Source organism: Oncorhynchus clarkii, chromosome 28 (genome assembly GCF_045791955.1).
Source record: "Oncorhynchus clarkii lewisi isolate Uvic-CL-2024 chromosome 28, UVic_Ocla_1.0, whole genome shotgun sequence".
Taxonomy (NCBI): domain Eukaryota; kingdom Metazoa; phylum Chordata; class Actinopteri; order Salmoniformes; family Salmonidae; genus Oncorhynchus; species Oncorhynchus clarkii.
In genome coordinates, this window is record NC_092174.1 from 23,884,646 (window position 1) to 23,908,514 (window position 23,869).

Below are 23,869 nucleotides of genomic sequence, written 5' to 3' on the forward strand. Positions count from 1 at the left end.
TAGGATCTGTATTAACATGGATGTTCCTTCCACATCTGAGGGGAGATAATTTAGTGGAAGATGTTGACGTTCAAGCGGGTAAATACATTTTTATGTATTGCAATTAATGATAATGATTAACATTGTGCCTGCAATTTCTAACTAATATTACTACTGTACACAGGCCTATAATGTCAATATTGTCATATTAATGCAGATTTATAATGACTGGTTTTGATGTCGTTAGCCAGCGAGGTGGGTAAGATTTCTTCTTTCCTTGATTCCAGGCTGTAGCACAGCATCAAACGACCTGATTTACATAATCGACGGTTCCTCCAGCGTGGGCACTCCAGACTTTGACTTGGCCAAACGATGGCTGGTCAATATCACCAGAGGCTTTGACGTGAGCTCCCGTCACACCCAGGTGGGCGTGGTCCAGTACAGCGACACGCCCCGTCTGGAGATTCCGCTGGGCAAACACCTGAGCAGCCAGGAACTGGTCAGCGCCATCAACACCATCCGGTACCTGGGGGGCAACACCCAGACGGGCAGGGCCATCAAATTTGCCACGCAGCACGTCTTCCCGTCCTCCAACCGCACACAGCCTGCCAGGAACCGCATTGCTGTGGTGCTGACAGATGGCCGTAGCCAGGACGACGTGGTGGACGCTGCCGTGGAAGCCAAGGCCCAGAATATTATCCTGTTCGCTGTGGGCGTGGGCAACGAGATCACCAACTCCGAGCTGGTGTCCATGGCCAACAATCCCCCCTCTACATATGTTCTCTACGCTGAGGACTACAGCTCTATCGCTAACATCCGAGACGCCATGGAGCAGAAGCTGTGTGAGGGTGAGTCTGGGATGGCTAATGATAGCTTAGATAGCTTATTTTGAGACATTTCCATAATGCACAGTGCATGTGTCATAAACCTCCAAGATGAAATAACTGTGGTCTAAACTGACTTGCTCTCTATGTCTGTTTGTCTCTCTCTCAGAGTCTGTGTGCCCAATGCAGATCCCTGGAACAGCCAATGTAAAGGGATTTGAGCTGCTGTCCAGAATGCAGATCGACATGAAAGCAAAGAAAGTCCAGGGCTCGCTGATGTCAGAGACTTCCTACTTGCTTAGCCCCCGACTGGACCTCACCGACAGCACCAGGTAGGGGGACTGACCGTTCACACACACACACACACACACACACACACACACACACACACACACACACACACACACACACACACACACACACACACACACACACACACACACACACTCTGACAGTAAACTCCTTAGAGCTCACATGAGATTTCTGTAACACACTTCTACATACAGTATAACCCATTTTTATTGATCCTCCAGGGCCATCTTCCCTGAGGGTCTGCCTCCCTCCTATGTGTTTGTGGCCACTCTACGCCTGAAGAGACCCACCAACCATTTGAAGTTGGACCTGATCAGAGTGCTCTCTCAGGACGGGCTGAAACAGTTCGCTGTGACCCTCAATGGACTGGACAAGTCTGTCATCTTCACCAGCACAACCACCAGTGTCAACAAGAAAGAACAGTGTGTCATTTTCAATGACAGAGGAATTAAGGTCTATAGAAACACACTGACATAACGACCCCCAACACCTTTGGACTGGTTTCCTGGACACATATTAATCCTAGTGCTGGACTAAAACGCATGTTAAATGTGTCTGGGGAAACCAGCTCTTTATGTTTTGAAATGATAGTTACCTACTCAACAAGTTTTACTTTTTCTACAGAGACTCTTTGACTCAGAGTGGCACCAGTTGAAGCTGCTTGTTAAACCCAGACGTATCATCTGTTACCTGGACGACATGCAGATAGAGGAGCAGCTACTAGAACCTGTATTTCCCATCTACATCAAAGGAAAGATACAGGTCGCCAAGAAGGTCAAGATGGAAGCAACTGTTCCTGTGAGTAACAATGGGTGTTGTGCAAACTTGAAGAAATGCAACAACCATATATGTACAAATAATGGTTTGCTTTCTTTTTAAGGGAGCTTCTATATTTAGATGAACTTTATTTACTATAATGACACAGTAACATGACTATGTTCGTCTTGTAATCCTTCTTTAGATTGAGATACAAAAACTGAGGCTTTACTGCGATCCAGAGCAAAGTGAGAAAGAGACAGCGTGTGAAATATACTCTGTGGTGAGTGTAATGATACTGTAACTACGAGACTCATAATTTACTTCCACATGTCACTGAAGGTTTCTATTGAAGGTGGGGGGGGGGCAAAGATAATTTCATCTTCATATCATTATCGTTCTCTATTTATTTCTATACAGGAGGATGACAGGGTGAGTATGTTTGTTGGTTGTCTGTCTTTACATTACATTGTAATTATTACATTACATTTGTAGACTTGTTGGGTTGTTCCTGTTATATTAAATTGTTTTCTGCTCCCAGTGTCCTCTGGAAAGACAACCTGCAGCAGTGGAGAGCTGTAACTGCCCTCAGGGGAAACCTGGGCCTCCTGGTCTTCCTGGGCCTATGGTGATAATTAAATCATAAATAATTAAATCATAAATTGATTGAGAGATTTATGACAAAACAGCTGTACAGAACAAAATGCCAACTCCATCAGATGGATGACTGTATGTAAATCTCTAGTTCATAGCTTGTCTGTTTGAACCCTGTAGGGCTTCCGAGGTGAGAAAGGGAGGGAGGGGCCACCTGGTCCTGACGGTAAGCCTGTGAGTACTGGCTATCTATCTTAAATATATCTCATTTCAAAACATGAGGATCAATGGTGATTCTGATGAATTGTTGCTAATTTTCTTTGTGAAGGGGAAGCCAGGTGAACGTGGAATGGCAGGAGAACTCGGGAAGAATGGGAACAATGTGAGTGAAATATATGTCACTACAATTTCTGCATTTTGCTGATTATACTTACTGCCACTGTGTTTGTAATGTTGGTTTCATTATTCAACTTAGGGCAAAGCGGGCATACCAGGGCATAAGGGCGAAGCAGGACTCAATGGGGCCAAAGTAAGCATCATGAGATAGGTTCACAATATACTGTAACAAATAATTTTCATATCACATAATTCTTTGTATGGTTCATCATGTTAGGTTAGATCACTTGTTAGATATTACTGCATGATTGGAACTAGAAGCACAAGCATTTCTCTACACTCGCATTAACATCTGCTAACCATGTGTATGTGACAAATACAATTTGATTTGATTTGATCTCGCTATTAGATCTAAAGGCCCCGGGCCTAAACCATGTTACTGTAGTTTTGAATTGAGGTCATGTCTTTGTGATTGAGCTGATTCATCCTGGCTGCAGGGTGACAAGGGAGCACCAGGCCTTGAAGGCAGACCTGGCCCTCCAGGACCTACAGTGAGTCATGACCCTTTAATAAAGTGTAATTATAGAGAGACACACACACACCCACACACACACACGGCTGTGAGAGCAGCCCAGCGTAATAGGCAGACTACTAAGCAGGTGCAAGTAGTGTAGACATGAATGATGAAAACAAAATGCCAATATCCAGTTTAATTTAGTGTTTGTAGACGATAGACGTATTCTCAGACTACCTTAATAACACACTACATACTCCGAGGGAGTCAGGTCTTAAAGACCATATAATGGTGGCGGTGCCAATGGACAAGGGTTTTAAAAGACTGTTTCCATTGTAGGGACCTGAGAGACAACTTAAATTGGAGGCCACAGGAATTCCAGGAGAAAAGGTAAGAGACAAACTTTGTCAGAAATATTTTATGGCAATTGAATGTAGTGCTATATTTTGTTGACTCTTTAATGCAGACATTTTTTCTCCAACATTTTCATATGTACAGGGAAGTCCAGGTGAAGCAGGAGCTCAGGGACCACCAGGGGAGCATGGACCACATGTAAGCTTGTATACACCTATTATGTATGTTGACCTTCATGTTCATATCTGTGTAAGGTGTGGAACTGTCTGGTATTCAACAGCATTTTCTTCATCGCTGTATGAGAAGTGCTATTTATCCTGTACTAGGGTTGGGCGATATCTAAGGAGACCTCTTCTACAATATATTGTGATATCCGTTGTTAATAACTTTGCACCGTTAATGACTAGATAGTTCCAGACTGCAATTTTTATGCTTATATTTTTCTTTATATTAAAGTCACATTCTCATTAAATAACCTCAGTATGGCGAAAAAAATAAAGCTTAGAGTATTCATTTAGACTTAATTTTAAACATATTTTCATTTTCAACACAACACCCTAACATATAAAACTGAACAGTTTTTTGATTTGTAAAGTTCAAATAGAGTAGTCTTGCACTTAACGCCAATATAAAACATCACAATATTTGATTTAATCATGTTGGCCCAACCCTATTCTGTATAACAAAACATCCAATGACAACAGTACAGTATCAGTTTGCTTGTTGGTCAGAGGGAAGTCCAGGGTTACTATACAGCATTTTATAATTGAAATTATGTTGTTTTCTGTGCAGGGGGACACAGGGCCAGTAGGAAAGGATGGTTTTGTTGGACCAGCTGGAGTGAAGGTGAGTTGAGATTTCATTTCACATTCCTTCATAAAGTGACATGGAATCGTCTGTAGGCGATGGCAGATGTGACATGCAAGGGACTGCGAGCTATGTGACATCTTGTTAGAGATGATATCTGTGGGGTTTTTTTTGGGGGGGGGGGGGGGGTTCAGAGGGAATATTTGTGGTTAATCTTTCCTTTTCCTATGGAGTTGGTGGTTCCATAGGAGGAGGTTTGAAATGTTAGAGTTTCACTCAGAGTTCTATATAAAGACACTTCCACAAGCTAGTCTAGGTGGCGGAAAGTCTGCATAAGCTAATTCTAGAGTTGAGGTGGTGGGTGCGGGAGGTAGGAACATTGTTAGTTCACTTGTAAACATTGACTAAAGTATATTTGATGTTCTTTGCTTTGGTTGGAAAGAACAGGAAGCAGGTTACCCAGATTTGAACTGTATATATGTTCAGTTATTTTTTTATTTTTTTTTAATGAATGGGGATCATTTCATTACCCCATTTGTGGATAATTACTTTTGTAGCTAAACCCTATAACCCTGTGTTTAATTAGATGTTGAACTGATGATGCTTTCAACTACATACTGTAATGCAGGCTATATTCAATGAATACTCATATGCCCATCAGTACCTAGTAAACTAGCCTTAGACTTAAAAGGTTTATTTTTCCTGAGGGAACTTTGTGGTGTGTGGGCTGGATCTGTAGTGGATCTAGGAGATCCAGGGACACAAAGGATCGTTTCAGCTTCCAGTAGTAGTATGTGTAACCTGGCTCGCTGCCTGGCGTGAGTTCGGTGTTCTATAATGAGGGGTGAGCGCTGCAGAGCGGAGCGTGGCTTCTGTTCCTGCAATCTATTTTCAGAGCTCTGCATCTGCCCCAGCATCTGTTTATCGCCCAGGGAACATGTCCCTTCCTTTTGGAGTGGTGTAAATTAGTGACACCCTACCATTTACCGGCTTATTAAACTATGCACACTTACCCGTAAAGTAGCTTTGATAAAGGTCTTGGCTTAGTAAGATGTTTGTGTCGTCTTGCAATTGGAGAGGAACGGTTTTGTGAGGGATGTGACATTTGCGCATTGTAACCATGAAAAGTACAAGTGAAACCTCACACTGGTTTGCTGAAATTGTAAAACACCAGGGATGCCACCATTTGATTTAACTGTAAAAATCTTCTGTACACAGATAATATTTATCTTGGTGACATATTATTTTGAGTGTAGTTTGTAATTGCAGTGAGTCACTGTCATGGCTAATGGTCATCCTCTCGCTCAAATTCATTGAATAAATACTTTTTTTGGAACTCCTTGGCTTATTATCAGCTAAATGTGTCCTAAATATGTATTTTTTTATATACATTTTTTCCCAACCTTCCCTCTCATTTTGGATTAGAAGCCAAGGTCCCCAAATAATTCTTCAAGCAAAACCCCAGCTTTTCCAGCCCAGCTCCCCATCCCCAGTCCCACCCCCAGTTCTAGCCTGCTGGTCTGGATCCAGTGCATGATCAGCTAACCGACTGGTTTGATGTGGTGGCCCAGATGAAAGCCTGTTCATTGGGTTGGGTTTTCACAGTGCGGCATGGCGCAGCAGCGGGCTTGGCTGCTGCACTCTGTAATCACGGCCCTGAAGCTCACAGGACACAGCAGCTGTAAAAACCAGACACACCATACTTTAGATGTCGGAGAGGTTTGGTTTAACCAGCCAGCGTACTTGCATTGACAACAATAGGAAAAAAAGTCTATCAGTACCAGGCTACACTTGGATCAAAATGCACAGGAATGTTTTGAGACGCATGCATAAAATTCCATGTAAAACTTGAATGAAAGTTACATGTCAGATGAAGTCTCATAAAGTTTTGGGTAATTGCTATCCTAGATGAGTAAAAATGGTTGTGTGGAAATAATTTCATAGTTTTAAGTTACAAAGGATTCCTGTTGTAATTCAGAAAACAGCTTGGTGTGAGGTCCTGTATCAAATAAGTTCTTGTGATTTTTCATGCACGGGAAGGAACAATGTTCCGCCGCATGTAGAATGAAGCAAGATTGTGCAAAGATGGGTTTTCTGCTCTTGCTTTTGAGGCTGTGCCTTACTCTAAAACATGGCTCTCCAATCCTGTCCCTGGAGAGCTGGCCCTCCTGTAGGCTTTCAATCCAACCCCAGTTGTAACTAACATGATTCAGATTATCAACCAGCTAATTATTAGAATCAGCAGAGAGGAAGAGGCAAGACGAGAGGGATAACTGGGCCCCAAATATGTTTTCTCTAGCAGGTGCAGTTTTGTTTGTTTGTTTCACTCAAGGAGGTTTTGTACGGAGTTCAATGAGAGTGTTGACTTTGGTTAACAAAAAATGTAATGGTTTATTTGCTACGTGTGGCTTATTTGATTGAATAGATGTTTCGTAATGCTTAGGTTGTTATGAATGTACTGATATAAGTAGGTCACATGACATCCTGGCAACTTTGAGAAAAAACACTTTATATTGGAGTTGTGCCTGTTGTTCACACGTGTCTCTGCCCTCTCATTTGCTAGAATGGTCTTGCCTCCTCCCGACTGCTTTCCATTTTTGAAGATATTTGTTTAAATTGATAGAGCGGTCACTGGAGTATCTGGTTAATATAATGGAATCAAGTGCGCTAGATTAGGGTTGGATTGAAAACCTACAAGAGGCTAGCTCTCCAGGAACATGGCTAGAGAGCCCTGCTTTAGAGTAAGGCACAGCCTCAAAAGCAAGAGAAGAATACTCATTTTTGCACAATCTTGCCTAAACATCCATGTCAAATAGAATGCTTCGTTCCACACGGGGAGAAACATTGTTCCTTCCTGTGCATGAAAAATCACAATACTTTGAAGTACTTCCCCTACAGTGGGGAGAACAAGTATTTGATACACTGCCGATTTTGCAGGTTTTCCTACTTACAAATCATGTAGAGGTCTGTAATTTTTATCATAGGTACACTTCAACTGTGAGAGACGGAATCTAAAACAAAAATCCAGAAATCCAGGTGTTTTTTATACAGGTAACGAGTTCAAACAAGTGCAGTTAATACAGGTAATGAGTGGAGAACAGGAGGGCTTCTTAAAGAAAAACTAACAGGTCTGTGAGAGCCGGATTTCTCACTGGTTGGTAGGTGATCAAATACTTATGCCATGCAATAAAATGCAAATTAATTACTTAAAAATCATACAATGTGATTTTCTGCATTTTTGTTTTAGATTCCGTCTCTCACAGTTGAAGTGTACATATGATAAAAATTACAGACCTCTACATGCTTTGTAATTAGGAAAACCTGCATATTCGGCAGTGTATCAAATACTTGTTCTCCCCACTGTAAGTGACTCATACTCAATCAAGTTTTGACCATGATGTGTGATTGATGTGATACACTTTAGCATTTTCAACAATCTTTCAGACTTTAATTTTGCATAACCAACATTTTAGATTAAAATAGATAGATTCCGTGTATTGACATGAAAGGTTAAATTGATGACTGACTTGTGTGAACTTGTTCAGAACATGTTCATTCTGTATGTGAGTACAGTAATCAATGCTATATTTAAAACACACAAGACAAGAACACAATTCAACATCCAACACCCTTTTTACTAAGAGTGTTCCAAAATAGGATTCCAGTGTCTTAAAAATGTAACTAATGTCTTGTAATTTGGCGAATCACATGAGTAATTGTGATATAGTATACAGTATTCATTATAGCATTTTTGGGTGCTATGTAATTTGAGATGTTGATAACAGGGTTTTTCTTGATTTCATGCCTTGGTTGCAGTTTTAATTTCTGAGCTTTTATGTAATTGAACATGCATTATTGCAGAGATGTAGTTAGCATGGCTAAAACTGAAGAGCATTCAATAAGTTTGACGGTAGATACTAACTCCTTTTCTGGATAACATCTCCCACACTGTGTTGGTTACACATTTTGAAAGCCATAATCAACACTTGTCATCCTCAATATTTACAGCCATTACAGTTTTACCATGTCTTTTTATAAGATCATACAGACCTCTTATGTTGCTAATGATAGGCTCTTTGTCGCACGTGTGCCTGTTAGATGTTCAGGAAGGCAAAGCACTTCAAATGCCGCCCTCTGTGTGTCAGGACCTATAAACCCACAGCTTTCCCTGCTTACCTCCTTTATTATTGAAAACCTGACTGAGCAGCGTGTACTGTGGTCTGTGGTTTATATCATAAACCTATGTTGGAGGTGTATGAGTGTTTGAGAAGGATCGTCTCTTCTCTCGTGCACTCTGTTCTACTGCTGCACTCTACACTCACCTTGGAAAATTAATATTGTGTATGTTGTGTTAGTGAGGATTTAGAATACATTTTTTGTTACATTTTTTTGTTGAGACTGATAGTTTTATACCTCACTGACGGGGTATGGAAACCCCCCCAACTTGAGGCGGTCATTTGTCTCAAAGCTCAATGGATATTTTCACATGTTACAGTAGCTATTTCAGTATATCAAGTATGCGAATATCATACTTCTGTTTTATTATGTTTAGGGCGAGAAAGGAGACGTTGGGGTTCATGGTGGTGATGGACAGATTGGAGTTCCGGTGAGTCTTCATTGTTCAAATGAAACGTTATTTCTTAATAAAAGCTGGAACCATTCACTAAGCCAGTCCATTTACTCATCATCCTCATCCACTCCTATGCATTCTACTACCTGCTCCCTTTAAATGATCATAGCAACTATATTTTTCCAATATACACTAAAACCATGGATCGTTTATAAAGTCACCTAAAATGACATTAAGGACTTTTAACTCAAAATAGTCATGGTGTTTGCGTAGATTTTTCTCCAAATGTGGTGTTCATCCAACCACAATGTTTGCTACTTGGTGTATACATGACCCCAGGATCCACACTTGGTGTATAGAAAACTATTCATATGATTAAACATAAAAACATGTCTAAGCTTATTTGTCTATGTTTATCATCTGTCAGAAAAATTAAAATACACATTGATATAACACATAAAATAATAAACATTGTCCCTACCGTGTCCACAAAAAAATATTTTAAGCCACATTTCCTCCTTGTCCACAATAGTAGCATGAAAACCTTGAGTAATATATGCAGCTAATGTTTTAGTGTGGTACTGTGTCCCCTGGCCAGAATCTGAACCAGCTGGCTGAGGGAGCACCAATAACCACAACCATCTTGGCAGAATCTGTCTTTGGGTTAAACCTTTCACTAAAAATAATTTTGACCAATTGCTAAAAAGACCTGATAGCATCTGTGTGTAATCCATATGTAGCCTACATCCACTAACTACCTTGTTTCTACTAAAGAAGATTAAGTGTTGATCTCTAACAACCTTAATTTCCTTTTTCCAAACCATAGAAATATGATGAGAACCACTATGATGTAATATTCAGTCTCCTCTTTCATAGTCTTTGGAAATACTGCGTACAGTGCCTTCGGAAAGTATTCAGACCCCTTGACTTTTTCCACGTTTTGTTACATTACAGCCTTATTCTAAAATGGACTAAATTGTTTTCCCCCCCTCATCAATCTACACACAATAACCTATAATGACAAAGCAAAAACATGTATTTTTTTTTTTGTAAATATATATTTTTTTAAACGTAGATTACCTTATTTATTCAGACCCTTTGCTATGAGACTCGAAATTGAGCTCAGGTGCAACCTGTTTCCATTGATCACCCTTGAGATGTTTCTACAACTTGATTGGAGTCCACCTGTGGTAAATTCAATTGATTGGACATGATTTGGGAAGGCACATATCTGTCTATGTAAGGTCCTACAGTTGACAGTGCATGTCAGAGCAAAAACCAAGCCATGAGATCAAAGGAATTGTCCGTAGAGCTCCGAGACAGGATTGTGTCGAGGCACAGATCTGGGGAAGGGTACCAAAACATTTCTTCAGCATTGAAGGTCCCCAGGAACACAGTGACCTCCATCATTCTTAAATTGAAGAAGTATGGAACCACCAAGACTCTTCCTAGAACTGGCTGCCCGGAAAAACTGAGTAATCGGGGGAGAAGGGCCTTGGTCAGGGAGGTCTCCATTCAATTTTTTCCATTCCAGCCATTACTATGAGCCCGTCATCCAATAGCTCCTCCCACCAGCCTCCACTGCTCCATTGAGTAAACAAGGGTTATGTGGGATCAAATGAATGATTAATGCAGAAGTACACCTAGTCCTAGAGGCTAATCAAAAAGACTTTAGTAACTACCAGTTCTCACCTCAATGAGGTGGATGAGGTAAACATTGGGACGTTCTTTCCTGTTTTCAACCTATTTAAAGAGACCACTGAAAGGCCACCAGGTGGAGATAGACGATTATATTGACAACTGTATTTGTCTATCTGGTCTCTGTCTAATGCAATGCAAGCCTGTTTTTTTTGAGCATTTCACAGACAACATTGAATTTAAGCTGGTCTGTTTGAAAATGGATACAGCACCTAATGTGCTTACCAAAAATATCAAGAGGAGTTTGATTAATATTATACCATTAAATATTGACTCCCCAAAAATGTACGAGCCTGTAGTCTGGCTCTCGCACAACATTAAACCCTGTGGCTCGACATGTAGCTAATGTAGCCAGTGCCCTCGCATGCCATTCTCCAATCAAGCTCAGAGTATTTGAAAGAAAACAAATACTATTTGAACTTAGGTGTGGTGCCCAGTGCCCTCAGATGCCATTCTGCTGTGCCACTTTGCCCATAATTACAATGTTCCTGTTTATGGGGAAATCAAGTAAAATCTAACTGTATTGAAAAATGTATGAAAGTCCTAATGAGCCAGTCAGCCAAGCCATCCTACAACTGTAAAATCCTGCAATGCATCACAAGGAGTGGAACTAACAGTTTATGTTGTCCTCTCTGCTAACTTTAATCATCATCATGGCTCCCTCCCTAAGTCCCATGAGTGTCATTACTTACTGTAGATAATGGGTGAAAGCTCTGACTGGCTGTAAACTAGGTTGATATTGTGGTCATTGCCAGCCGGGTAAACATGGGAACTGGAAATAGAAAGTGGGCCTCTAATTTCATGTGCACAATATCATCATCATCATGATACAGCTTTCTTCCCAGTTTCCAGGATATTTCAAGAGCAGTAAGAGACCCTCAGCTGTGCTGAAATAGAGCTGTAGAAATGATACTGTACATGTTTATTGATATACAGTACCAGTCAAAAGTTTTGACACACCTACTCATTACAGGGTTTTTCTTTATTTTTACTATTTTCTACATTGTAGAATAATAGTGAACACAAACTATGAAATAACACATATATATTACTACACATAGTAGTAACGAAAAAAGTGTTAAACAAATCAAAATATATTTTATATTTGAGATTCTTCAAAGTAGCCACTCTTTGCCTTGATGACAGCTTTGTACACTCTTGGCATTCTCTCAACCAGCTTCATGTGGAATGCATTTCAATTAAGAGGTGTGCCTTGTTAAAAGTTCATTTATGGAATTTATTTCCTTAATGCGTTTGAGCCAATCAGTTGTGCTGTGACAAGCTAGGGGAAGTATACAGAAGATAGCCCAATTTAGTAAAATACCAATTCCATATTATGGCAAGATCCGCTCAAATAAGCAAAGAGAAATGACAGTCCATCATTACTTTAAGACATGAATGTCAGTCAATCCGGAAATTGTCAAGAACTTTGAACGTTTCAAGTGTAGTTGCTATGATGAAACTGGCTCTCATGAGTACCACCACAGGAATGGAAGACCCAGCATTACCTCTGCTGCAAGTTACCAGCCTCAGAAATTGCAGCCCAAATAAACGCTTCACAGAGTTCAAGTAACAGACACAATTCAACTGTTCAGAGGAGACTTTGTGAATCAGGCCTTCATTGTTTTATTGCTGCAAGAAAACAACTACTAATTGACACCAATAAGAAGAAGAGACTTTCAGGAGGACAAGAAACACGAGAAAAGAACATTAGACCAGTGGAAATGTGTCCTTTGGTCTGATGAGTCCCAATTTGAGATTTTTGGTTACCAACCGCAGTGTCTTTGTGAGACGCAGAGTAGGTGAATGGATGATCTCCACATGTGTGGTTCCCACCGTGAAGCATGGAGGAGAGCTGTGATGGTGTGGAGGTGTCACACAATCACACTGTTTCATTTAGAATGCAAGGTACACTTAAACAGCATGGCTACCACAGAATTCTGCAGCGATACACCATCCCATTTGATTTGGGCTGAGTGGGACTATCATTTGTTTTTCAACAGGACAATGACCCAACACACCTACAGGCTGTGCAAGGGCTATTTGACCAAGAAGGAGATGGAGTGCTGCATCAGATGACCTCCACAATCACCCAACCTCAACCCAATTGAGATGGTTTGGGATGAGTTGGACCGAAGAGTGAAGGAAAAGCAGTCAACAAGTGTTCAGCATATGTGGAAACTGCTTCAAGACTGTTGGAAAAGCATTCCAGGTGATGCTGGTTGAGAGAATGCCAAGAGTGTGCAATGCTGTCATGAAGGCAAAGGGTGGCTACTTTGAAGAATCTCAAATATATTAAATATATTTATATTTGTTTAGCACTTTTTTGGTTACTAATAGTTTAGGTGTCTTCACTATTATTCTACAATGTAGAAAATAGTAAAAATAAAGAAAAACCCTTGAATGAATAGGTGTGTCCAAACTTTTGACTGGTACTGTAGATATTTGCCTTTTTCATAGTTCTCCTGAGTGTGATATCTCTGTTTTTTCATAATCTTCATAGGGAATCCGAGGCCTTCCCGGGCAGATGGGGCCTGCTGGACCTCGGGTAATAAACAGATCAAACTTAGACAATATAATCCAGTAGTTGGCCATGGCGCAATCAATGACTTGGTTGGCTCACCCTCTGTGTCATTATGACATTCTCTTTGCCTCCTAAGACAGCAAATGACTAATGAAATATTCAGTGAAAGAGTAACTGTAAAACGTGTGTTGAAAACAATATAAAATGCCTTTTTAATACATTTGATTTGACCTTGTTTTTACAAGGGGGAGAGAGGCCCACCCGGACAAGAGGGGCTGGTTGGACCAAAAGGACAAGAGGTAGGTGACGGATCGGACCTGAAAGTACAGTATGCTTGATGTTCATTACATATTTTCTTTCTCCTTTCTTTTCACCCTATTGAAAATTAAATAATTATTTTGCTGCTCCATAACGCTCCTCTGCAAAATTCAGAGCGAGATCCTCCACAAAATAGGAATGTACGTGTAAGTAGGAACTGTACAGCACATTTAAGTGTCATTGCTGAACCTCAACTTTGCTGCCCTCAATTGGAATGTCAAGACATTGCAACTCTATGCTTGAATTTAACTGAGGTTCTTCTATCCGACTTGTGGCTTACATGACCACTTTAGAAGAACTGAAAAGTCAATGAGGACATTGTATTGTATTGTCATGTGATTTCAAATCATTCTCACATTTTCACAATTTTCTTCACCAATTATTTTCTGTGTATCTTTCAATTTGTTTTTGTCCCTATACCATTTGGTGTGATAAAAGTAACTATTTGCCTCGCCTTTGATCTATAATAAAGTCTAGTCCTCAGAATTTAACATGATTTAAAATCACATTATTTTAATGAGGTTCATTTCATTATGCCTTACAGATGATTAAGCCATTGTTTTAAAAACAATTTTCACTCATGTACAGGGTCTTCAGGGTCCGATTGGTCCACCTGGAACTTACGGACTTGAAGGTTCAAAGGTAACTAGTGAATTCTTGCCGCTACTGCATTTCCCCTATCCTTAGTGAGTGTGTGTGTATGTATGAGCTGCATATACTTTGTCTGTGTATGTATTCTGTTATGTACATGTGCTTTTCGTGATGTAGTTTGTGTGTGTTCTGGGAGTGTTAATGTGTGTGTTAACACATCTCTACATGTGTAGGGGGCCCAAGGTGCACGTGGATCAGAAGGACATCCTGGGACACCTGGACTGAATGTAGGTATTTGTCAGCTGTTTGGGGATAGGTGAAAGATGCTATACAGTTGAAGTCGGAAGTTTAAATACGCCTTAGCCAAATACATTTAAAGTCAGTAAAATTCCCTGTCTTAGGTCAGTTAGGACCACCACTTTATTTTATGTAGAGAGAATAATAGTAGAGAGAATGATTTAATTCATCACATTCCCAGTGGGTCAGAAGTTTACATACACTCAATTAGTATTTGGCAGCATTGCCTTTAAATAGTTTAACTTGGGTCAAACATTTCGGGTAGCCTTCCACAAGCTTCCCACAATAAGTTGGGTGAATTTTGGCCCATTCCTCCTGACAGAGCTGGTGAACTGAATCAGTTTTATAGGCCTCCACGCTTTTTCAGTTCTGCCCACAAATTTTCTATGGGATTGAGGTCAGGGCTTTGTGATGGCCACTCCAATACCTTGACTTTGTTGTCCTTAGGCCATTTTGCCACAACTTTGGAAGTATGCTTGGGGTCATTGTCCATTTGGAAGACCCATTTGCAACCAAGATTTAACTGATGTCTTGAGATGTTGCTTCAATATATCCGCATAATTTCCCTTCCTCCTGATGCCATCTATTTTATGAAGTGCACCAGTCCCTCCTGCAAAAAAGCACCCCCACAACATGATGCTGCCACCCCTGTGCTTCACGGTTGGGATGGTGTTCTTCGGCTTGCAAGCCTCCCCCTTTTTCCTCCAAACATAACGATGGTCATTATGGCCAAACTTTTTACTTTTGTACCTGTTTCTGTACAGATGAACGTGGTACCTTCAGGCATTTGGAAATTGCTCCTAAGGATGAACTAGATTGTCGAGGTCTAGAATTTTTTTTCTGAGGTCTTGGCGGATTTCTTTTGATTTTCCCATGATGTCAAGCAAAGAGGCACTGGGTTTGAAAGTAGGCCTTGAAATACATCCACTGGTACATCTCCAATTGACTCAAATTATGTTAGTGAGCCTATCAGAAGCTTCTAAAGCCATGACATCATTTTCTGGAATTTTCCAAGCTGTTTAAAGGCAGTCAACTTAGTGTATGTAAACTTCTGACCAACTGGAATTGTGATACAGTGAAATAATCTGTCTGTAAACAATTGTTGGAAAAATTACTTGTGTCATGCAGAAAGTAGATGTCCTAACTGACTTGCCAAAACTATAGTTTGTTAACAATACATTTTTTGAGTGGTTAAAAACGAGTTTTAATGACTCCAACCTAAGTATATGTGAACTTCTGACTTCAACTCTATATACAGTATTTCAGTACTGGTGGGTGCAAATTGGGTTTTTCCATACAGGATTCACCTCAGGCAGAAGACTTCGAATTGGGACATATCTCTCAGCATCATTATAACTCACAATACATATCATTATGTTTTACTGCTGTAGACCTATGGTTCATGTGCTTTTGGCCTTGTGCCATTCAGTACTAACAAGTAGAAGTCCCCGAAGAATAAAATACAAATTGCACTACTGTACATGGAAAGGAAATAAGTAATGTTCTGTGTGTGTGGCTCATTTTGCTCTCTGTCACAAAGACGGAATCTAACTACTTGAATGTACAGTGCCTTGGAAAAAGTATTCATCCCCCTTGCCGTTTTTCCTATTTTGTTTCATTACAACCTGTAATTTAAATAGACTTTTATTTGGATTTCATGTAATGGACATACACAAAATAGTCCAAATTGGTGAAGTGAAATAAAAAAATGTACTTGTTTCAAAATATTCTAAATATTTTTAAACAGAAAAGTGGTGTGTGCATATGTATTCACCCCCTTTGCTATAAAGTCTCTAATTAAGATCTGGTGCAACCAATTACCTTCAGAAGTCACATAATTAGTTAGATTGCACACAGGTTGACTTTATTTAAGTGTCACATGATCTCAGTATATATACACCTGTTCTGAAAGAGCCCTGAGTCTGCAACACCACTAAGCAAGGGGCACCACCAAGCAAGCGGCACCATGAAGACCAAGGAGCTCTCCAAACAGGTTAGGGGCAAAGTTGTGGAGAAGTACAGATCAGGGGGGTCGGTTCTAAAAAAATATCAGAAACTTTAAACATCCCACGGAGCACCATTAAATCCGTTGTTAAAAAATGTAAAGAATATGGCACCACAACAAACCTGCCAAGAGAGGGCCGTCCACCAAACCTCATGGACCAGGCAAGAAGGGCATTAATCAGAGAGGCAACAAAGAGACCAAAGATGGAGCTGCAAAGCTCCACAGTGGAGATGGGAGTATCTGTCCATAGGACCACTTTAAACCCTACACTCCACAGAGCTGGGCTTTACGGAAGAGTGGCCAGAAAAAAGCCATTGCTTAAAGAAAACAATTTGCAAACATGTTTGGTGTTCGCCAAAAGGCATGTGGGAGACTCCCCAAACATATGGAAGAAGGTACTCTGGTCAGATGAGACTATAATTGAGCTTTTTGGCCATCAAGGAAAACGTTATGTCTGGCGCAAACCCAACACCTCCCATCACCCCGAGAACACCATCCCCACAGTGAAGCATGGTGATGGCAGCATCATGCTGTGGGGATGTTTTTCATCTAAAGGGACTGGGAGACTGGTCAGAATTTAAGGAATGATGGATGGTGCTAAATACAGGGAAATTCTGGAGAGATACCCATTTCAGTCTTTCAGAGATTTGAGACTGGAACGGAGGTTCACCTTCCAGTGGGACAATGACCCTAAGCAACACTTAACTGGTTTAAGGGGAAACATTTAAATGTCTTGGAATGGTCTAGTCAAAGCCCAGACCTCAATCCAATTGAGAATTTGTGGTATGACTTAAAGATTGCTGTACACCAGCGGATCCCATCCAACTTGAAGAAGTTGGAGCAGTTTTGCCTAGAAGAAAGAGCAAATGTCCCAGTGGCTAGATGTGCCAAGCGTATAGAGACATACCCCAAGAGACTTGCAGCTGTAATTGCTGCATAAGGTGGCTCTACAAAGTATTGACTTTGGAGGGGTAATAGTTATGCATGCTCAAGTTCTGTTTTTTGTCTTATTTCTTGTTTGGTTCACAATAAAAACTATTTTGCATCTTCAAAGTGGTCGGTATATTGTGTACATCAAATGATACAAATCCCCCAACTCCAGGTTGTAAGGCAACAAAATAGGAAAAATGCCATGGGAGAATACTTTCGGAAGCCGCTGTACATGTATGATTGTTATACAGTAGTGGAACTGTTATGTTTTGTTGAAGCCATTATGAAGAATGGGTTTCTTGTTGATTCTCCAGGGACTGGAGGGAGAGCAGGGGGTTCAAGGGTTACCTGGTGACCGAGGACTGCCAGGGTTCAAAGGTCACAAGGTAATGAATTACAAAATGATAAACACTTTCACATATGCTTGATTCAGTAAGTACTTATGTATAAACTACATTACAAAAGTAACTTAACTAGAGTAGAGTGGCTTTTTGGTTTATTAACTGTTATCAATTGGTGCAGCGGTCTAAATCAAATCAAATTGTATTTGTCACATGTGCCCATGTGACAGTGAAATGCTTACTTACAAGCCCTCATCTCAATGCTAGAGGCGTCACTACAGACACCCTGGTTCAAATCCAGGCTGTATCACAACTGGCCGTGATTGGGAGTCCCATAGGGCAGCGCAAAGTTGGCCCAGCGTCGTCCGGGTTTGGCCGGTGTAGGCCATCATTGTGAAATAAGATTTTGTTCTTAACTGACTTGCCTAGTTAAATAAAGGTTCAATTTGTAAACAAATACATATAATAAAAAATAATAAAATGACTGACTCGAGATAACATATCTGTCATGGTTTTCAGGGGGAAACTGGTGAACCTGGTCCCAAAGGAAGCCAGGTATAATACAATACAAGAAATCTGAAATGTATGTTATATTATGAGCAACAGCATTGAATGGTGTTTTTCATCACCACCCTTACCCTCCTATATCTCCAGGGTGAGAGAGGTAACAATGGAGTTCCTGGGAACACTGGGGCAAACGTATGTAACATTTAACCTTTCACCTCTTAACTCTGTTTAGGAGGCATGCATCAATGATACTGTAACTAAAGGATATTCATACTGCCTTTTAGACCATCCATTTATTTCAGTGTTTTTATCCTCATGTTGTGAATGATTGCCACTGCAGGGAGAAACTGGACTCAAAGGAAGCAAAGGAGAGGTGAGTTTAACTAGTTTGATCTGATTCATTTCATCTTAGAGAGTTCATGTTCTACTTTATCCTTTCATTTGACATAGGTCGAAGTTCAATTTACAAATGTAACTTTTCAGTTGTACAATGAGTAATTGAAAAGTGCACCTATGGTACAGAAGGTGTATTTAGAAGACGATTTGTCCTATCATGCTAACAAATAGAAACAAATTCTGATGAAGGGAAGGGAAATGTATCTAGTAGTCAGTTCTGCATTCTCTACTCTCTCATGAGAACCTAATGGTCTATGAAAACAAACAGATATACACTGCCGTTCAAAAGTTTGGGGTCACTTAGAAATGTCCTTGTGGCCCCCGGGTGGGGCAGTGGTTATGGGCGCTGTACTGCTGGACGCCAGACTCTGGGTTCGCGCCCAGGCTCTGTCTTAACCGGCCGCGACCGGGATGTCCGTGGGGCGACGCACAATTGGCCTAGCGTCGTCCGGGTTAGGGAGGGTTTGGCCGGTAGGGATATCCTTGTCTCATCGCGCACCAGCGACTCCTGTGGTGGGCCGGGCGCAGTGCACGCTAACCAAGATTTCCCGGTGCACGGTGTTCCCTCCGACACATTGGTGCGGCTGGCTTCCGGGTTGGATGCGCGCTGTGTTAAGAAGCAGTGTGGCTTGATTGGGTTGTGTATCGGAGGACGCATGACTTTCAACCTTTGTCTCTCCCGAGCCCATACGGGAGTTGTAGCGATGAGACAAGATAGTAGCTACTAACAATTGGATACCACGAAAAAGGGGTAAAATTAAATTAAAAAATAAATAAAAAGAAATGTCCTTGTTTTTGAAAGAAAAGCACATTTTTTTTGTCCATTTAAAATAACATCAAATTGATCTGAAATACAGTGTCGACATTGTTAATGTTGTAAATTACTATTGTAGATGGAAAAGGCTGATTTTATTTATTTTTTAAATTGTATTTTTTATGGAATATCTACATAGGCGTACAGAGGCCCATTATCAGCAACAATCACTTCTGTGTTCCAATGACACGTAGTGTTAGCTAATCCAAGTTTATCATTTTAAAAGGCTAATTGATCATTAGAAAACCCGTTTACAATTATGTTACCACAGCTGAAAACTGTTGTTCTGATTAAAGAAGTAATCAAACTGGCCTTCTTTAGACTGGAGCATCAGCATTTGTGGGTTCGATTACATGCTCAAAATGGTCAGAAACAAAGACCTTTCTTCTGAAACTCGTCAGTCTATTCTTGTTCTGAGAAATTAACGCTATGCCATGCGAGACATTGCCAAGAAACTGAAGATCTGATACAACGCTGTGAACTACTCCCTTCACAGAACAGCGCAAACTGCCTCTAACCAGAATAGAAAGAGTGGGAGGCCCCGGTGCACAACTGAGCAAGAGGACAAGTACATTAGAGTATCTATTTTGAGAAACAGACACCTCACAAGTCCTCAACTGGCAGCTTCATTAAATAATACCCGCAAAACACCAGTCTCAACATCAACAGTGAAGAGGTGACTCCGGGATTCTGGCCTTCTAGGCAGAGTTGCAAAGACAAAGCCATATCTCAGACTGGCCAATAAAAATAAAATATTAAGATGGACAAAAGAACACAGACACTGAACAGAGGAAGATTGGAAAAAAGTGTTATGGACAGACGAATCGAAGTTTGAGGTGTTCGGATCACAAAGAAGAACATTTGTGAGACACAGAAAAAATAAAAAGATGCTGGAGGAATGCTTGACGCCATCTGTGAAGCATGGTGGAGGCAATGTGATGGTCTGGGGGTGCTTTGGTGGTAGTAAAGTGGGAGATTTGTACAGGGTAAAAGGGATCTCGAAGATGGAAGGCTATCACTCCATTTTGCAACACCATGCCATACCCTGTGGACGGCGCTTAATTGGAGCCAATTTCCTCCCACAACAGGACAATGACCCAAAGCACAGTGAAAAACTATGCAAAAACTATTTAGGGAAGAAGCAGTAAGCTTGTATTCTGTCTATAATGGAGTGGCCAGCACAGTCTCTGGATCTTAACCCTATTGAGCAGTTATGGGAGCAGCTTGACCGTATGGTACGTAAGAAGTGCCCATCAAGCCAATCCAACTTGTGGGAGGTGCTTCAGGAAACATGGGGTGAAATCTCTTCAGATTACCTCAACAAATTGACAACTAGAATGCCAAACAAAGGTCTGCAAGGCTGTAATTTCTGCAAATATAGGAATGTTTTGGGACACAATTATTATTTAAATAAAAAATCATTATTTATAACCTTGTCATCATCTTGCCTATATTTCCTATTCCCTTTGCAACTAATTTCATGTATGTTTTCATTGAAAATGGTAGTGTATGTGGTTTGGAAATTCCCCCTCCGTCTTCACATTGAACATATTCAATTAAATAAAAAAGATATTGAACAGAATGACACCATCCTATGCAGACATTGCTTTCAAAAGTCAAGTGAATTAAACAGACTGCTGTCTGTTTAATTGTTTGCATACTCGTATGTTTGCAAACATACAACAATACACCAACTGAATTAGCTGTGATGTTGTCCCCCACTAGAAAGGCCTATCAGGAGATACTGGAGCCAGAGGGGCGGAGGGGAGGAAGGGGGACGTGGGTCTGATGGGAGCTGCTGGACCTCGCGGCTCTCCTGGACAAGATGGGTTACCAGGGCAACCAGGAGAGCTGGGATACCCAGGCAAACCTGTAAGTTGACCACATCTGTTCCTCTAGACTCGAGTCAAAGCCATTTGCCCAAAAATGTCAATAGAGTCATTACCAGCTCATTAACTACCAGCATACTGATGTGAATGTATTGTCTTTCAGGGGAAGCCACCAACTGATGACCACTTGATGACGCTTTGCGCTAATGTTCTTCGGAGTATGTTTCCTGCTTTTTTATTTTATGCATGAGCATGACCATTATCTGTTGTATGGATTCTTGAAGATTTTCAGCTGTTAAAAATGATAAACTTCAAAATGCTTGCTAGGAATTTAGGCAATCGTCCATTGTTTTGTTTTTTCACCAAGTGCACAAATCCATGCCGTTTCAAAATAGTGACTATGTTGGTAACTGTAGGTCTATACATACAGTAGTATCCTGTTGAACTATGTGTACAGCAGCACGCCTCCATCTAGCGCACCAATGCAGATTTCATTTCTGCAATTTGGTGACAAAAGTGCATCCTCTGCAATGTGCATGGTTTCCTAATCACTGTGTCTGGGCATGTGTCAGAACAAGTTGCTATTTTTGACACGCAACACTCTTGGAGAGATTACACAATAATAGACCGACAGTAGTCCTGAAAATTAGGATCTGGCTCCAAACTAAAGAAATGTCATAGACTTACTACTGGTCATTGCAACAATGTACTTTGTGTCAATACAGAAACAAGACTAGTTAGTATTGTGTGCTGCATACAGAACAAATGCTAATTTTCCCTATCCAGATCAGCTGCCGCAGCTCCTGGCAATGATGGCACCAAAAAGTCAATGTGGGCAGTGTGAGACAGTGAAGGGGCCACCTGGTGAGCCAGGCCCTGCCGGCCCCAAGGGCCCCAGTGGAACGCCAGGGTACCCTGGCACGCTCGGTTTACAGGGTTACCCAGGACAGCCAGGCCGGATGGGGCCTCATGGGCATAAAGGTAACACAGTGGGTTACAGGGATTGACGGTCAAAGAATTTGACTTCAGTCTATGTAGTGCTGTTGATGTAAATTGCAATTCCATGGTTTTGGGATTAAGTAACCTTGCTGGCTGTTTTTGCTATGCTCTTATGTGCAGGTGATATTGGACCAATGGGGTTAAAGGGGTCCAAAGGAGATGGAGACACAGGGTTGACAGGTCCTCCCGGCCCAGCAGGTAAGAATCCCCCACTTCTTGTAGGAATGTTGAGTGATGCTATTCATGTTTTCACAAACAAATTTATACCAGTCATCTACAATTGAATACTGACCAACATACTGTCTGACCAATTGATCAACATGTAGGAGTCTGTAGATTGTCCCTGTGGCTGTCAGGGATATGTGATAAACAATTATACTCTTTGTGTCTTTATCTTCCACCTCTGCAGGTCTCCAGGGGCCCAGAGGCAGTGACGGCCACGGTGTCTCAGGGCCTCCAGGTGAACCAGGGAAGTCAGGAATCCCCGGCATCCCAGGGAAGCGTGGCCCTCCTGGGGCCAATGGCGTATGTGACCCCACCTCCTGCTACCAGGCTATTCTCAGAGAGGAACGCTACAGCAAAGGACCCAACTTCTAGGCCTCACAAGGAAAGCAGGACATTTTAATTTGACATTTTAAGACTAACTAAGTCAAGGACTGCTCACTGAAAAATCAAGGGCTGCTGGAGTGAGTGAGTTAACCCTTTGTTTCATGTGGGATGATCCACTCAAACTTGAGATAAAGAAACAGAGGATATAGGGCAACAAAGTGACGCAAATTGGTATCCAGCCAAACAGGGTTGTTTGACACTGTCTTCAGGCCAGGGGTAATTCAGTGAACAGGCAGAAGTGATGAGGACAAGTGGGGATTAGGGATATTATTACCCCATCACTGGCTCATAATATCCGAGTGACAATGTTGTTTTTACTGTCTATCAGTGTTGAGGAGGTATAGAAACGTACAATGAGAATTGCACTGCCTTAGTTAAACTACCTCTTTGTTGGATCCAAAGCATTAAACATGATCTGGAGTGACAGGTAGCAATTGTGAAAAAGTTTTCTCCCAAATGATTTACTGTATGTTCAAGAGCAACACTAGGAACATACGACTCTGCATCAGAAGTCTTTCACTTTAAAACTACTAGCTCTTCACTACAAAGTACTATATTTTTTATATGTAGAAATTACTTTTATAAGTAATTTATTTTCCTTTTCAATCAAGCTTGTCAGTCATTAATTTGCTTCACTTCTACGGGTATAAACATATTTATTGTCCTCGTCATCATAGATATGCTTATTGTTACACAACTTCTGCATTTTCCTCTCAGTGTTCAGTGAACCTCCTGCTGGATGGAAACTAGCATGTTTACTGTCAGTATGCGTCGTCTGTCTGTAGTAACCATGAACAGTTTTTCCTGATTTAACTTCCATCTATCTTATTATTATTCTTCCTCACAATATGTTTTAATATATCAAATGGGCTATTTTGATACAGTTTGTAGTATACTTTTCAAATATTGTTGGCCTGTTACAATTGACTTTCTTATTTTGATTTCCACATTTTCAAAACAAATGT

The 23,869-nt window shown here is 40.9% G+C and overlaps 1 protein-coding gene across 1 annotated transcript; it reads left to right on the forward strand.

Annotated features, from left to right (window-relative positions):
* LOC139387189 (collagen alpha-1(XXI) chain-like) lies at positions 1–23,539 on the forward strand. Its single transcript, XM_071133254.1, has 28 exons — positions 1–78; positions 267–827; positions 973–1,135; positions 1,337–1,568; positions 1,740–1,913; positions 2,077–2,170; positions 2,402–2,499; positions 2,646–2,699; positions 2,794–2,847; positions 2,941–2,994; positions 3,299–3,352; positions 3,655–3,705; positions 3,814–3,867; positions 4,462–4,515; positions 9,029–9,082; positions 13,248–13,292; positions 13,514–13,567; positions 14,175–14,228; positions 14,411–14,464; positions 17,724–17,795; positions 18,270–18,305; positions 18,405–18,449; positions 18,598–18,630; positions 21,193–21,339; positions 21,460–21,514; positions 22,083–22,277; positions 22,416–22,493; positions 22,705–23,539. The coding sequence occupies exons 1-28, from the start codon at positions 21–23 to the stop codon at positions 22,890–22,892; spliced, it is 2,865 nt and encodes a 954-aa protein (XP_070989355.1). The 5' UTR covers positions 1–20; the 3' UTR covers positions 22,893–23,539.
* Positions 23,540–23,869: the final 330 nt, after the last annotated feature.

What these genes read in the sequence shown, in the direction of transcription:
- LOC139387189 (XM_071133254.1), top strand. Translation starts at nt 21, where the DNA reads ATGTTCCTTCCACATCTGAGGGGAGATAATTTAGTGGAAGATGTTGAC. An exon ending in GACCTCACCGACAGCACCAG is followed by an intron (nt 1,136 to 1,336) that starts GTAGGGGGACTG and finishes TTGATCCTCCAG; the next exon opens with GGCCATCTTCCCTGAGGGTC. An exon ending in TTGGACCAGCTGGAGTGAAG is followed by an intron (nt 4,516 to 9,028) that starts GTGAGTTGAGAT and finishes TATTATGTTTAG; the next exon opens with GGCGAGAAAGGAGACGTTGG.